Source organism: Medicago truncatula, chromosome 7 (genome assembly GCF_003473485.1).
Source record: "Medicago truncatula cultivar Jemalong A17 chromosome 7, MtrunA17r5.0-ANR, whole genome shotgun sequence".
Classification (NCBI taxonomy): domain Eukaryota; kingdom Viridiplantae; phylum Streptophyta; class Magnoliopsida; order Fabales; family Fabaceae; genus Medicago; species Medicago truncatula.
This window is the reverse complement of record NC_053048.1, coordinates 26,679,755-26,696,841: the sequence shown is the minus strand read 5'-3', so window position 1 is coordinate 26,696,841 and position 17,087 is coordinate 26,679,755. Positions and strand designations below refer to the sequence as shown.

General features: G+C 35.5%; 1 protein-coding gene across 3 annotated transcripts; it reads left to right on the top strand.

The window, feature by feature from the left end:
- Positions 1–1,885: 1,885 nt before the first annotated feature.
- LOC25498348 (chromatin modification-related protein EAF1 B) lies at positions 1,886–16,600 on the top strand. 3 transcript variants are annotated; one of them, XM_013593244.3, is made up of 23 exons: positions 1,886–2,223; positions 3,730–3,919; positions 4,025–4,079; positions 4,161–4,258; positions 4,405–5,806; positions 5,912–6,031; positions 6,183–6,449; positions 7,212–7,406; positions 7,640–7,720; positions 7,887–7,944; positions 8,030–8,541; positions 8,661–8,714; positions 9,006–9,063; positions 9,171–9,367; positions 9,458–9,514; positions 9,625–9,705; positions 10,635–10,772; positions 10,879–10,995; positions 11,748–11,848; positions 12,046–12,261; positions 12,369–12,717; positions 12,987–14,697; positions 16,144–16,600. In XM_013593244.3, the coding sequence occupies exons 2-22, from the start codon at positions 3,777–3,779 to the stop codon at positions 14,610–14,612; spliced, it is 5,925 nt and encodes a 1,974-aa protein (XP_013448698.2). In that variant the 5' UTR covers positions 1,886–2,223; positions 3,730–3,776; the 3' UTR covers positions 14,613–14,697; positions 16,144–16,600. The 3 variants fall into 3 exon arrangements, with proteins under 3 accessions (XP_013448698.2, XP_013448697.2, XP_013448696.2); XM_013593243.3 differs by having other exon boundaries at positions 1,887–2,223; positions 7,212–7,355; positions 12,930–14,697; XM_013593242.3 differs by having other exon boundaries at positions 1,887–2,223; positions 12,930–14,697.
- The last annotated feature ends 487 nt before the right edge of the window (positions 16,601–17,087 follow it).

The window sequence follows — 17,087 nt, the reverse complement described above, 5'->3', positions numbered from 1 at the left end:
ATCCAAATTAGCAGTCATTTAACTAATACAATAAAGTTATATATTTACATTGCTTTTTTTGACAAAACATTTTCATTTTTTAAACACTATCGAAACCGACAAATACTTATCTAATTAGACACAATTCACTTTTAATTTTAACATTTAATTTTAGATTTATTTCGAATTAAACAATGCAGAAATCGACAAACACTTAACTACTTTAGGCGTAATTTTATCTCTCATGCACATTATCAAATGAAAATACAATCAATAAAGTAAAGTCATATTGTCATCATCATTATTTCTATTCTAAAAGTAAAAAAAATCATCACAATCATTTTTTTTTTACATTATCATCAGTTAATCACAATCATTTAGACAACTTAGTTTCGCCTACAATCATGTCGTAACTTTCAATCAATTGTTTTTGAATGTAAAACTCAATCAGATGGTAATTTCTGATCGACTTTTTTTTAATCAAATAAGCAATTTTACGGTACCTATTAAACAACTTAAACTAGTTTTACCTAACAAAATAATCTTAAACTCATTTTAATCTCATCATAACCGAATCCATCACCAAATCTAAATCTAAAAAAGAAAAAGAAAAAAAGCCCAATTGTGTATGAATCATCTTCTACTAAACAAAGACCATAACTCCAATTCTAGACAGAATAATATGTATTTTTTTAATTACAATATGATATGATGCTTATTTGTATGTGAAATGCTAGTGCACTCAAATAATATTTTAAATACCAGCACATTTGAAAAAGATATAAATGGTACATCAAATTACGGGAACATATAACTTTTAATTAAAATTACAAAAAATATTAAGATATCTCTTTCTTAGTTTATCATAGTGAGAAATAATTTTTTTTTCCAGAACTAAACGATATTCATTCATTCAAATTGACAGAGTACATCGATACAACACAAATTCAAAGTATCTAAAAACAAAAAGAATGAATCTGCGAACAAGCAAACACAATCTATGTTTTTTTTTTTTTGAGAGGAAACACAATCTATGTTAATAGCATAAAACGATAAAATATATATACCTATAAATATGATTATATTCAAGCCACCGAAATAATAATTCTTCGGAAACAAAGATAGTAGAATATGTTTCTAAGTATATTTATCCTTAATATCAATATTTAATAGTCCCTACAAAAATCAATAGATATGTACTTAAATCAAGATAGTTAACAAACATTTAACTTCTTATTCATAATTTGTTTTTTTTTTTCTGGATTCAAACCCCGGACTTTACATATATTATGCATTGTCCATACCAACTGAGCTAAACTTACGAGGACATTCATAATTTGTTTTCATTTTAACAATTAAATATACAATTTTACATTTGTTTTAAATAAACACTATTAAAACTAACAAACACTTTTAAATTTTATTTAGAATTTATCCAAATTAGGAGTCATTTGACTAATACAATAAAGCTATACATTTACATTGTTTTTTTTTACAAAATATTTAAATTTTTTAAACATAATTGAAACCGACAAACGCTTACCTACTTAGGCGCAAATTACCTTTAATTTTAACATTTAATTTTAGATTTACTTCTATTTAAATATCGCAGAAGCCGACAAACACTTACCTATTTTATGTGTAACTTTATCTCACATGCACATCATCAAATAACGTAAAACCCAAATAATAATTTCCGATCGACTTTTTTTAATCAAGTGAGCAATTTTAAGTTACCTATTAAGCAACCATTAAACAAGTTAACTAATTTTACCTCTAAAATAATCTTAAACTCATTTTAATTAATCTCATTATAACCAAATAAATCACTAAATCTAAATCTAAAAATGAAAAAAAAAGCCCAATTGTGTCATCTTCTACCAAACAAAGCCCAACATCACACACACACACACACACTCTTCTCTCAAGCAGAGTTTCTCTTTCACTTTCTCTCACCTCGAAACACCATCAAATAACAAAATCACCCTTCGTTTCTTCATCTTCTAGAGAGAGAAACTCACAATTATAGAGAGAGAAAATTTCCTCGAAATTTCACAACTCACACTTCAATCACCATGAAAACCTTGCATTTCTAGGGCTAATTCGACGTCGTTTTCATACACCAAGAGATTTCGTATCATATCCCTCTTTTTATTTTTTCCAAAACCCTAGAAAACGGATTTCGTGTTCTTCAATTCAATTGTGCCCTAATTTCCAAATTCACCGAATAATTTCTACGTTCAGGTGTTTGTTTTCTCTTTTCTTCAATTGTTTGTTTCTTCACATTTTCACGAAACCCTAGAATTGTACGAATTTGGGGAAATTCCACGAAAATGGGTGAAATTAGGGTTTTGAAAATTTGGGGAAATTCATCGAATAGTTTCTAGTTCATACTGTGGTACGCATTGTGTTGAAATGGAATGGATTTTGAACTTGTTGTTGCTTAGTTTATGTGGGTTATGGTTATTGCATTGATGTGTTATTTAATGTTGGGATTTTTTGTATTGGGAAGTGAATCTTTTGAATGGAGCTAGTGATTTTGAAGATTAAACATGTGATTGGGGTTTATAGGTTTCAATGTTTGAAGGGAATACTTGGCGGCAATGTTTTCATGCATGCAATTATGTGTAATGATGATTAGTGCTTTACGTGTTAACTACTCTTTTGTGTTTAGTTTAGTTCTTAGCTTTTGAAATTGCATGTGAGTGAGTTACTTTGCTGGTAGTAACAGTTTGATGCTTCTTTCCGGTCATGCAAACTTTTTAAGCTTTTTGTTTTGTTTTGTTTTGTGGGGGTTGCTTTTTTGCTTTCTAACTTGGTTATGATTGTCTCTGTAGCACTGACACGACGTCGACACATGTGATTACGTTCAAATGATTCATTTTCTCAAATTATTAAAGGTCTCATCGTGTTGGTGTCTGTGCCAGTGCTTGATAGAGTATTGTTGCTTTTCATCTAGTATGTAGGAGGCTATGATTGTATATATTTTACCTTTATCCTGTAAATGGTGGAAATAATCTGTTGACTTATGGAAATCATTTGTATGATCTTTGGTTTTGTGGTACTGCACAAGTTTGTTACCGTGTTTTTTGAAATACTTTTGGGGATTTGGTGAAAAAGATGAAGCTTATGTTTGTTAAGTGTTTGAGATTACTTTGTTTTTCTACTTGGGTTACATTTTGATAGTGATATTTACTTGTGAGTTTTATTGTGATTATCACTTTGTTGTAATTGAAATGGATATATATTTGATTGATAATTGTACACGAGCAATAAGTATCCTGAGTTTTTCTTTATGATGAATTGATGTAACCATTGTTTGTGAGGCTGTTACTTTGACATTTTGAAACAAAGACTGTTGCAGTTATTAGATAACTGTGTATGATCTCAACCACCAAAGTTAATTTATTTTACTATAGAAGTGATCTGAAACTCAATTTTACAATTTGAGTAATGCAAACAAAAAATGCTTAACATGTAGTTTACATTTGGACTGTAGGAGATCCAAAATCTTGACCTCCTAATTTTACAACCTGGCATGAAGATTTTAACTCTTGTCAATTAGCAGAAACATTTTGCATTATTAATGTGTATGTGGATATGAAGTTCCTGTCTATGTGTTATGTAATTTTATTTTTACATGCTGTCAATATTTGTAATGTTTGGCCGTTGAGAAAGTCTGTGTCCTAGAAATTGCTATGTAATTGAATTAATGCCTTATTTACCCCCTTCTTATTAAAAAATTGGCAGATTCTGTATTAGATGGGAAATGAAGCTCTTAGATATTAAGGGTGGGAATGCATGGATGTAACTTTGGATCTGTTCATGTTGTAAATGCTGAGGTTGATTCTATGGGAGGTGTTGTGGACGGCGGAGTTGGTGTAGGTTTAAAAACCTCTCCGCGCCGAGCAGCAATTGAGAAGGCTCAAGCAGAGCTCAGGTGATGGGAAATGGAAAACTTTCGTGTACTTTCACTTTTTATCGATCGTTTCTGGTATCATTATAATTTTATGGATTAAGAATAACTCATGCTCTTTACTAGCAGACAGGAGTACGACGCTCGTGAAGAAAGAAGAAAAGAGCTAGAATTTCTTGAAAAAGTATGCAAGTTTTAATCTTATGCACTCTATTAAAATAATATTTGAATGCAAATGATGATTACTTGTGCCTTGTAATTGCAGGGTGGGAATCCTCTTGACTTTAAGTCAGGGAATGCTGCTTCTGTTAGTGTGCAGTCTACCTCACTCACTGATCAACATCAAGAACAGTTTGTGACCAGGTTGGCTACTCTTTTTTTTTTTCTTTCATATTTTTTTTTTCCTTCATTTTTCCATCTGTTCATGCAGCTTGTGTTATGGGATATCTGATGTGTATGTTAATTTTCTTGATATGCTATATCGCTTTTTTCTTTTGCTCCCTCTTCAGCGAAGCAAAAGGTAGTTTTGTATTGACTGCCTCCCCTCATGGTGACTCTGTCGACAGCAGTGCAAGACCAGGCGCTCCTTCTATCAATGAGCCAAACTCTGCTGATAACCTCTTACTATTTGATGGTGAGAATGAGTTGCCTGAAGGAGAAAAACGATCTTTACATTCATATAAAAGAAATAAAATTGCTCCTTCAGAACAGTCTTCTCAAATTGGTGGGGGTCAAAATGCTAAAGAGACTGAAGAATCTGCTATTTTTACCCCATATGCACGAAGAAACAGATCCAGACCTAATCATGGTCCTCGGGGGGGTTCAAGGGATGTGAAGGGTTTTTTATCGGATACAAACAGACAAAAGGATCGCAATGTGCCATCTCTTTCTAAGCCAAAGCCTGCCAATTCAAATGGAGAGATACTTGCTAAAGATCCAACAACAAATGATCCATTGGATAATGAATCTGTGGGTCTTCAAGCTCGTCAAACAAATAGTGTTAGTGCTAGTGTTGCTGCAGACACATTAGATATTACATTGAATAGAAACTTCAAAGAAGATCAACGTATTGTACCTTCTCAGGATGATACTGTACAGGACCCACTTGTCTTGGCATCTGGCAAAGCTAGTGCAGATGGGGAAAGGAACCCAGGAGCTTCAGGTGAACTTGAACTTTCATCTAGTGTAGCTGCTGCACAACCTGGAAATGAATCTTGTCCTAGTCAGACAAATGGTTTTGGCACTATAAAAGTTGACAGGAAAAGTTCACCAGCCAAAGATCAAAATAGCAGTGTTGCAGCAGGCCTGAAGAGGGTTGATCCAGAGCCCGGTTGTGCACAAACTAGTTTAGCTAGAGATGTAAATAATGATACCGACATGTGTACTAATACAAAAAAAGCTGATGACAATGGAAATACTTCGGAACAAACTTTATTTAACAAGAAACTAAGCTCAACTGGTTATGAAGCTGTAAAAGAATGGAGTGAGACTAACATTGATCAAGGTGGTGCTACTGTTAAAAATGAACATGCTTCTAGTTTTGTAAACCATTCTGGCTGTGGTAGTATCATAAAAAATGAAGAAGACTTAAGTACGAGTAGTTCTTGCATGCCAAACAAGTTAAAGGATTCTTCTAGTATTAGAGGAGTGCATGACAATGACAGTACTGTATTGAAGGCTAATAAAGGGGTAAGTGTTGTCATGGTGGATCGTTCCAATTCTACAAAAGATGACAACTGTGAAAGGTTAAAACTTTCTAAGGATGTGTCAATTTCTGCAAATCCTCAAAGTAATAAGGCTGATAAGGTTACTACTGCTGTGTCTGACTGTCAACCATGTTCTCCGCTCCGCTTGAAGTTAGCAGACAAGGCTCGTGAAGATTCTATTTTGGAAGAAGCTCGTATTATAGAGGTATTTAATTTCTGCACCAATTTCTAGTGACTGCTGTACTTGTTAATTTTGGTATTTGTTCAGTGAGCTATGACATTTGTGACATCATGTGTTTTGTGTAAACAGGTCAAGCGGAAGAGGATTTTGGAGTTATCTGCTCACACATTACCCTCACCAATCCTCCGAAAGTCTCACTGGGATTTTGTTCTAGAGGAAATGGCATGGTTGGCAAATGATTTTGCACAGGTTTTATTTTCTAGACCTACCTGTGATTTCCTGTTGTACCTTCACCCTCGGTCGTCTTTCTCGTTTAACTCTTGAAGAATACCACCCTAATTAAATTTACTTGATATTTGATTTTCAATAAATCACTTCTCCACCAAAATGTAATTTGTAGGAGCGTCTTTGGAAGACAACTGCTGCTGCACAACTCTGTCATCAGGCTTCTTTGACTTCTCGGTTAAGATTTGAAAAGCAAAACAAGAATCTGGAGATGAAAATTTTGTCTCACACCATGGCAAAGGCTGTCATGCAGTTTTGGCATTCAGTTGAGCTACTACTAGACAAAAACGTCCCTGACCATAACTGTATTGGTGTTTCTGTTGAACACGAGAAAGTTGATTCAAATGAAGCTTCTAAGGACAAGCGGAAAAATTCCGAAAAGGTGCTGGTTATTTTCTTTGACCTTTTTATTATATCCAATCTAAAATTTATTCCCTTTTCTTGGCCAATTGCTCATACTTTAGTCGATGTGGTGATAGGAATGAACTGTTATATGGATACATATTTGTTTAATTAGTCACTCACATGAGAAAATATTCCTTTTGTAGTCAAATGATTTTACAGCAGTGTATTGACTTGCATATGTGTATATATATGGCTTTAGATATGCTTTTGGTAACATGTAAACTTCAACAAGATACTTAGATGTTATGTACAAATGAGAATTGATGGTTTAGTTGTTGATTTCTGGTTTATTGTTGATCTTATGTGCAAAAAGGATGACCTTAACTATGGTTGAAGTTAGTAGTTAATTGTATTATTGAAGTCTATTATTTGAGAAATAAATTTTGCAAGATGTTTGTACCTCTTATTATTTACTCAGTCATAATTTATAGATGTTTGACTTACTTGAAGATATGTAATGAACTGTTCATTACTGTAATCGGTATACTAGTTTTGATTCTCATATTGTTCCTTCTTTCTTTGGTCATTGATGTAATTCTTGCTGATGTATTTATGTAATTTGCCTTGCCTGTTTGCATGATCTGAATGCTCATGATCTGTGTTATTTGAGATACTTTAATTCTTTTTCCCTATATTTGTGGTCAATTTTCACTTTCTGCACTGGTTTATGAAAATTTCCTTTTTATTGAAGTTATGAGATGTTACTTAGTAATGCTTGAATGTTGGTGGTTTTGGCCAGGAAACAAGCAACAACTACTTGGAGGGACACAATCCCAGAAAACATTTGGCACTGAAAGTGCATTCCTATGCATTGAGGTATTTAAGGGATAGTAGGTCGCATGGAATGTCCTCTCAAGCAGAAGCACCTGCAACTCCTGATAAGGTATCTGATTCAGGCACTGTTGACATGTCATGGGAGGAACATCTTACAGAAGTATGGGCCAAGTTACCTTATATTTATTTGATTAGCTTATTAATTTGTAGATTATTGACCCAGTTCTCTCATGTTTATTTTCACCGCTTTTGTTTACTCAAACTTGTATATGGCTTTTCAATATGGTTTAATTGATGATTTTGTGGTTTACTTTTACTATTAGTTTATGATGATTAACAAATTTTGTTTTACTTGTAAGTAATCCCTCATTTATGTGTTTTTTTAATTTTCAGGAAAGTCTTTTCTATACAGTTCCTCCCACTGCCATGGAAACATACAGAAAATCCATTGAATCTTATTTCTTACTGTGTGAGGTAAATTTATTATCATATATGCTCAAATTTCATTACCATTTGCATGTGTAGATTGTGTGGTGCTTCTTGACTGGTGTTTAAGTATTACATGCTAAATATATTCTGAGGACAGTTTTATTTTATATGACATCTGATCTAACATTTTTTTATCATTATTTTTTTTTAGAAAACTGGTAGTAGCATTCAAGAAGAAGTTGAAACATCCATATATGATACTGCAGCAGGTACTTTTGAGACCATATAGATTATTTCATTTATGAGTTGCTTGTTGATCAGTCTGGAATCAATCACAATATTTTCGCTTTGTAGATTTTGGCTGTGAAGAGGTTGCATACGAAGATGACGGCGATACCAGCACTTACTATTTGCCTGGTACCTACGAGGGTAGAAGATCTTCGAAGTCCGTACAGAAGAAGCAGAAAAACAGAATGAAGTCTTACCCTCATAGGTCCGGTGAAATTGGAACTGATTTGCCTTATGCACACTATTCAACTGGAGCTCATCCGTCCATACTACATGGAAATAGGCCTGCTAATTTAAATGTTGGTACAATTCCAATCAGACGTGTGCGTACTGCTTCTCGGCAAAGAGTCGTGAATCCTTTTGCTGCGGTTTCTGGGACAGTGCAGGCTCTTGTTAAGGTAGATGCTGCTTCAAGTGGAGATACCAATTCCTTTCAGGATGACCAGAGTACTTTACATGGTGGATCACAGCTCCAGAAGAGCATGGAGGTGGAGTCAGTTGGAGATTTTGACAAGCAGTTACCTTACGATTGTGGTGAAACATCGGTTAAAACAAAGAAAAAGAAGCCCAAGAATCTGGTAATCAAAATTTACATACATGCAACTATGTCTACATACTTCATTTTGAGATTATTTAATTTATTTTAGGAAACTGTATATTTGCCGTGGTTGCTTGGCATTCATGATTATTTTTACAGAATTCCGCATATGATCAGGGATGGCAGTTGGATTCTGTTGTTCTAAGTGAACAGGTGATTCTTTTTCTTCCATATTTCCTTGTTTTGATATCTGTCTAGATCTTTGAACATGATAAGCTATGCTTGAGTAAATGAGTTCTGTGTAATTTAGTTTATATATTTTGGTTTTGGGGGTGGTGGGGGGTGGGAGCTGTTTGTTGAAGAGTTTTATCCCGATAACTATCCTGATAAGGCTAGTACTAAGTATAATATAAATCTTGTTACCGCCTTTGTATTGCTTAATATTATTAGACAATGCTTTCCACAGTACTAATCCTATGGTGTCTTGTTGTGCTTATGATGCAGAGGGATCATTCCAAGAAGAGATTGGATAGTCATCACTTTGAGTCCAATGGAAACAGCGGTAACTCACCTTGTCAAATATTTATTCTGTAGAAGTTTGTTGTGTTTACAATTATATTAGTATTCTATTTTCTCCATGATTTATGTACTAACTGTTCTTTTATTTAGGTTTGTACGGGCAACATAATGTGAAGAAGCTTAAAATGACAAAGCAATCACTTGAAACTTTTGACAATGTTTCTCCAATAAATAATTCTATTCCCTCTCCAGCTGCTTCACAAATGAGTAACATGTCAAATCCAAGTAATAAATTGATTAGAATTATTACTGGACGAGATAAGGGAAGGAAAGCCAAACCACTGAAGGTAATTATGGTGTGAACTTAGGGATTGACAATATTGTAGCAAATTTCCAGTTGTTTTCCTACTGATCTATTTATTTATTTATTCTTACAGAACTCCGCTGGAGGACAGCCTGGTTCTGGAAGTCCTTGGACACTATTTGAAGATCAGGTTTGTAGTTCGTTTGAGATCTCAAATTTTATGGCTTTTTTAGAATAAATGAACTTCTATAACATGGACTCAGTGAAAAAGGCTTATCCCTTTACTCCTCCATTTCACAGGCTCTTGTTGTCCTGGTTCATGATATGGGTCCTAACTGGGAGCTTGTAAGTGATGCCGTTAACAGCACTTTACACTTCAAGGTAATGATGTACAAATACGGTATGAACTTGCAATATCGCTTGGAACACATTATCTTATTTATTATGAATTTTAAATACTGATATTCTTTTTCAGTGAAAAGATTGTAGTCTATTGTTTAGGTTTTCACTGAAGGCAATGGGACCTAAAATATAAAAAGATAGAAAATGAGACAAAGCAGTTAATGTTGTTATAGTGTTGGCTAGGTGATTAAATGTTTTGAGAACAGTACATCAGGCCTTAGCATAATAGCAGGAGAGGGGCCGGATAGGATCCTTTCAAATTTATTTGTATTGGGAAACCAAGTAGTAGTTAGAGTCTCTAAATTATGGAGTACCTATTTTTGCAGAGATTACAAATGCTTTCCCTAGAAGCTTCTCATTCTCTTATTACACCTCAGAACTTAACTAACTGTAGCTTACAGTAGAACTGAACAGCTATGCTATTAAACGTTTGAAAGAATACAAAGCCAATGCACTATTCCCATGCACTCTTAACATTCCCCCTTGTAAGCTCATCCGGGAGAACTCCCAAATTTCAACCCTACAAATAAGGCATAACTTCAGGGTGATTGCATTGACTGGAGCTGAGATATAAACAAAGGAAAATAAGGCAAATCTGTAAGAACAGTTATTGCAGAACTTTTTAGGTGGTTAGAGTTAATAAGAACAGGGTCTATGGGCTTAAGCTTAAATAGTAAGAGAGGGGTCGAAGAAGATTCATTTGGATTTTAGTACTGCCTTTGAGCAACTGCGCAGTAGCTCAGTTGTGAAAAGGGGAAGTATAGTATGCCATGTGCAGGAGATTTCACTTCCTTTTTTGTTATTGTTATCAATCAACCATCACAAAAATTTGTTCTCTCATCTTTACCACTGTGTTTTCATCCTCTTGGGTCTGTAACCAAAGGTATATTTTTTTGCAATATTTTCAGTGTATCTTTCGGAAACCAAAAGAATGCAAGGAGCGTCACAAGGTTTTAATGGATAAAAGTACTGGTGATGGTGCCGATAGTGCTGAGGATTCAGGGTCTTCTCAGTCATACCCTTCTACACTACCTGGAATTCCGAAGGCATGAATATTTTATTCCGTACCATAGTTTATCACATTAGTAGATCCTCATGTTTGACCTAAGCTTTGCAGATTTTAATGATTGGATTTTTTTGTATCTTTAATAGGGTAGTGCCAGACAGTTGTTTCAACGTTTGCAAGGGCCAGTGGAGGAGGATACACTGAAGACCCATTTTGATAAAATTATCAAGATTGGGCAGAGGCAACGTTACCACAGGAATCAGGTTTGATTTAGACATATTTTTTACCAAGCGGATTCTATGCAATGACATTTAAAATTTGGTATTTAGTAACACCCACTTTTTCTATAACTTGGTATTTATTAACACCCACTTTTTCTATAACTGGTCAAGTCGGATGATTAGTAATTTTGTTGGAAGTTTATTGACAGGTAACTTAAATAATGAACAGTTGAATTTTAGTGGTTTGAAATGGGTCATGCTTGAATTGAGTGATGTTTATAGTTGTATGAACTTAACTTTAAAATTCTAGAGCTTTGTCTGAAGATTGTTATGCCAGAACTAACTAGTTATTGTGATGTTACAATTTAGAAATCTCTCTGTCATGTCTCAATTCCAACTTTTACACACACAATATTTTTTTATTTTAAATTTTGGTGTAGTGCTTCCTTTCATGTATAGTTAAAACTTGTATGCTTATTTTTCAACTATATTTCCTTTTCGGAAATTGAACTCTATCACCATATCCGGTTCAACTATTGGATGGTTACAATTTTTGTGTTACTTAAGAACTTGTGCATTTCATCATTTCTCTGTCATTTCTTATTCTCTAATTAAGATGTGTCTGCCTAGCACACTGCTGATTGATGTGATTATCTTTCTAATATTATGGCTATTAGCTATGATCAGGTTGGTAGTTGTAGAATATAAACTTTGAAAATAAACTATGTTGTCAATCTCTTCTGTCTTAGTTTATGTAACATAGCTAATTTGAAAATATTTTGTTTTAAATGTAGAATGATAACCAGGATTTAAAACAACTAGCACCTGTCCATAATTCTCACGTGCTTGCTCTTTCCCATGTTTGCCCAAACAACTTGAACGGAGGAGTTTTGACGTAAGTTCTATTTAATACACATATATGCATGATTTATTTATATGGATGTGTTGTAACATGTTAGTTTCATAATTCTGAAATTTATCGCATACTCATTTAGCTATAGTTTGGTTTACATTATAATTTTCACATTTCGGATGTACATTAATATTTTATTTGCAACTAGCATTTTAATAATGTTCAAATTCTGGTTGAAGGCCACTTGATCTTTGTGAAACAAATGCAACAAGCCCAGATGTACTATCCCTTGGGTATCAAGGTTCTCATGCTGGTGGTTTACCATTACCAAATCATGGTTCCGTTTCATCAGTGCTTCCTTCATCTGGGTTAAGCTCTTCCAATGCACCGCCTTCTGGTACGAGTCTTGGCAATAATTTGTCATCACCCTCTGGTCCAATGGCAGCCTCCGCCAGGTTTGCATATTTTACAACCGGATATTCTTGTTCAAACATAAATATATATACCGTGCTGCATGATAATTTTAGCGACGTAACTGCTTTGGACTGCATTTTGTTTACAGGGATAGTAGATATGGAGTTCCTAGAGGTGTACCAATATCAGCTGATGAACAGCAGAGATTGCAACAATATAATCAGTTGATATCCAGCAGGAACATGCAGCAGTCTAGCATGTCCGTTCCTGGAAGTGACCGCGGTGCTCGCATGCTGCCTGGTGCGAATGGTATGGGCATGATGGGTGGGATTAACAGAAGCATAGCAATGGCAAGGCCAGGGTTTCATGGAATGACATCATCATCTATGCTTAGTTCTGGGGGCATGCTTTCATCTAGTATGGTAGGTATGCCTGGAGTTGGTGCTGGACAAGGAAATTCAATGATGAGACCTCGTGATACAGTACATATGATGAGGGTAAGACGTGTCCCTATTCTCTATTAGGGTTTAATTGGTATCATAGTTGACGTGGTGCTGGAATTTCCACTCTAGCTATGAAACTTACTATCCATTAAACTAGGCATCTATCCTTTCACGGGTTTTGCTGGCCAATAAGTTTATAACTATATATTTATATATGGCGTTCCTATTTTATTTCTATTAATGATTTTTGTGTCCACTTTCATTAGCCTGGCCATAATCAAGGACATCAAAGGCAAATGATGGTTCCGGAACTTCCAATGCAGGTCACCCAAGGGAACAGCCAAGGCATTCCTGCCTTTAGTGGGATGAGTTCTGCTTTTAATAGTCAAACAACTCCCCCATCGGTTCAGCAATACCCCGTACATGCCCAACAACAGTCTCATCTTAGCAATCCCCATCCTCATCTTCAAGGTCCGAATCACCCTAACAATCAACAACAAGCCTATATCCGATTGGCAAAGGAAAGGCAACTGCAGCAGCAGCAGCAGCAGCGTTATCTTCAGCAGCAGCAGCTTTCTGCGACAAATGCTTTGATTCCACATGTTCAGGCACAAGCCCAACCTCCCATATCATCACCTCAGCAAAATAGTTCCCAGGCGCAACCACAAAATTCATCTCAGCAAGTATCTGTTTCCCCTGCAACACCATCATCTCCTTTGACTCCGATGTCATCTCAGCATCAACAGCAAAAACATCATCTGCCACAACCCGGGTTCAGTAGAAATCCTGGTTCTAGTGTGACTAGTCAAGCAGTGAAGCAACGGCAGCGACAGGCACAACAGAGGCAGTATCAACAGTCTGCTAGGCAGCATCCTAATCAGCCACAGCATGCACAGGCTCAACAGCAGGCTAAAATTTTGAAGGGGATAGGAAGAGGGAACACATTGATCCATCAGAACAATTCTGTGGATCCTTCTCATATAAATGGTTTGTCTGTAGCTCCAGGAACCCAGCCTGTTGAGAAAGGGGATCAAATCACGCAAATGACGCAAGGTCAAACCTTATATCCTGGATCTGGTATAGATCCAAATCAACCACCGAAGCCATTAGGTCCTGCTCATCCTTCTAATTCTAATCATAGCCAATTGCAGCAGAAGTTACATTCTGGATCAACCAGCACTTCATCGAAGCAACATCAGGCATTGGTTTCTCCTTCTGACAGTAACATTCAGGTTCAGGTTTCACCGGTTACTTCAGGTCATATAACTACACCAACACAGCCTGCTGTTGGTGCTCCCAACCATCATCAACTGCAGATGCCATCTCAGACACAGTCTAAGCAAATTAATCAAACACAACCAAATGTTCAGAAAACATTGCAACATAATTGCCAGGTGCCTTCTGAGTCGTTAAACATGTCTCAATCAGATTCACTCAAAATTGATCAACAGCCTGGAAATAGTGCTTCTCAAGTCAGTACAAGCACTTCAATGTCTCAGGGTTCCATGGATTCAGCTAGTGTATTAGCAGTTGCTCCTACCGTGTCTTCTCAGCGGAAAACTTCAGAACCACCATTTGATTCCCCCATTCCCAATCCAGTTACCCAAGTGAGCTCTTTGGAGAGCACAGCTGTTGAAAATTCAGCTGCAACTGAGTCACTGACTGTTAACCAAGGGCTGGGCCCACGACAGTTATCAGCCAACTTGGCGTCTCATTCACATAATTCTGGGGCACAGCGGCAACACCAGCCTTTGCCCCTTAAACAACAGTCTACGTTGAAACCAAACCTGTCTCAACAGTCATGCCAAGAACCAGAACATCAGCAACAGGAGCAGGAGCAACATTTTCCCGAAGATGTGGCTTTGCAACATCAACCTCAACATGTACAAAATCTACAACCAGGGCAGAGCAGTTTGCTTATCCGTCCACCTAACTCTACAGTGGAATGATGACTTCTGATGGATGGAGCAGCTGTGAATAAGCCCGCTTTTGTTAGGACTAGAATCAGTAGGCCCTTTTGTCAGCACTGTACAGGTATTTTTATGCTCTGTTTTGCCTTGTATATGAATATTTAATTTAATGAATGCTGAATTGCACATGTTTCCTTTTTGTTAATTTTTTTTTTTTTTGCGAAGGGATGGGGGAATGGGGTAAATTAATGTGACTTATGTATTGGAGATATGCTAATCATTTAAATTCTGGGATTTTCGCAATTTATGTCAGTGGATGTCCTTGTTCATAATGGTATTCTCAACAGTTGGTAGTTTATATTCACTTTTTAAATAAGCTGCTTTGTTATTTGAATTTTATGGTTCGCAGTACTCAGCCTGCTGATTGGTTTGGTGCTGGAAAAGGAACAAAGTTTGGGTTAGGTGGTTTTTGCCATCCGTTCTTGTAGTCTAGTAACCCTCAAAACTCGGGATCCCATCAAAACTCGTTTGGGTATACAAAATGTGTAAAATGTAGGATTGTAAAGATCCCAACAAATAGACAATTCTAGAAATAACCATTAAAAGTTGACCTTCACATAATTCTTTTTATTAATTTAATCATACACAAGTCACAAACTCTCATAGTCTCAAACAAAATCTAAAAGCATATAGAACTTTAATTTAACAGGAATAGATGAAGACATAATTAAAGGAATTGCAGAGATAAGAAGATGATGGTGAGAGGAGTTGTACAAACAATATTTTTTAAAAGAAATGGAATTCCTTGAATGATTTCAAACCATTGAAGGAGGAGAAATTCCCGATTTTGGAAGTAATTTCTCAATTAGTTGAATCCTTTGATTATATTTTCTTTTTAAACGGGATAACTTCCCTTTATTCTTTTTAATACAATATTCAGTCCATCAGGGTAACATGTAAAATGTTAGTTTCTACTGTGTTTTAAACAATTAAAACCTTGAGATAAAATCTTGTAGAACTTTGATGTTTCACTGCCCAAGTTTGATTGTCCTCTTCAATATGATGATGGCAGATGTTGTAAAGAATAATTCAAATTTGCATTGCTTTCTTCATTTACACCACTCCCAGAGAATGCTTAAAAAGCTGTTTCTTTTCGCGTCTCATATTAGCCCCCCATGTTTCTGTTTTCATCCCATACTTGTTGCATGTCTCTAATGATTATTATGGAAGGTGTCCATTTCTGTTTGAAGTCTTGAATTATTATTCACATTGAATGGATGTGCAAAGAGAAAAAGAAGTAGGAGACTTAATTATTACTCTCACAGGAAGTCTAAAATCTGCGAGGAAAATCTTAGTGATCGTGTATTAGATTTGGTTCCAGTATAAATCAATTGATGAAACTTGCTCTATCATCCTAATTGTGAAAGACTATTAGATTTTGTCGCGAGTGTGAAAAATGTGTTCTTTTGATCATCTGTGTTTGTATTTATATATTGAGGCATGGTAGGATAGAAATATATAGTAAAAGAAAATAGGAGAAAACTTCAATTATTTTATGGGTTTTGTGCAGATGAAGCTGGTCATTCATGTGGGCTTTGGGATATGGAGACGGATATCCATTGTTTACTGCAGATCTTGTTAAATGATTAACAAATTTATATTGGTAGGCATCATTGCACATGCTTATTCTTATTTCAAAGTCTTGTATATTACCACTGTTCTTAGAGGGTTTTCTCTCATTTTCTTTTTTGGAAAGAGACGAAGATAGAGGTATGTGTACAGGGCCGTCTCTTCTTTCCTTGTACTTCCCCCCTCTTTTTTTTTATTTTTTTTTATTTTTCTTGTTCTTCCTGCCCTTGTGCAGAGGAACACTTTTTTGTTCTGTTAGATTAGATTATGTATTATTATACCTTGTTAGATGATTGGGATAGCAATCATTTTTATGAGCAAAAGCCAATTCAAAGTTTTGTGAATACAATATTTCTGATATATGCACCAATCGGTAGTTAGTGTGTTTACTTTCTCAACACTCCTCCATCTGCACCTGTTGAATTTTTTATTAGTGTAAGTTCGCAACTGAAATGTGACAACCGCCAAGTCCGAGCTTATCTCAGTTTCCTTTGTGCATCAAGAAACAGTACTCCTTTTAGTTCAAAATGCAGATGTCAGCAAGTTGCTATATTTGGAATCATCCTTTAAAGGGTGGAAATGTGAAGTTAGGTATGATAGATAATTGCTTATTTGTTTGGTATTTCCAAAAGGTGCTGTTGAGCTGCAACTTTCTCTACTTCGTTTTATCTTGTCCTTGAGTGGAGATGGTACTTTGAATTCCTTCTAGGGGTCATGGTCTGTTCTGATGGAATGTTTGTATTTTTGTCAATAGCTTTATTTACCGATGACGTTAAAAGTTTTTCTTTTAGTAATTAAGTGTATTGTGGTACCTGCACGAGTAAATTTATGTTTTAAAAATATCATGAGGTTTTGATTCGATATCTGTAACAACAGTAGAATGGT

Coding starts and splice junctions, on each gene's coding strand:
- LOC25498348 (XM_013593242.3), top strand. CDS start 3,777: ATGCATGGATGTAACTTTGGATCTGTTCATGTTGTAAATGCTGAGGTT. Junction 7,721..7,886: donor CTTATTTCTTACTGTGTGAG/GTAAATTTATTA, acceptor ATTTTTTTTTAG/AAAACTGGTAGTAGCATTCA. Junction 12,718..12,929: donor ATACAGTACATATGATGAGG/GTAAGACGTGTC, acceptor CACTTTCATTAG/CCTGGCCATAATCAAGGACA.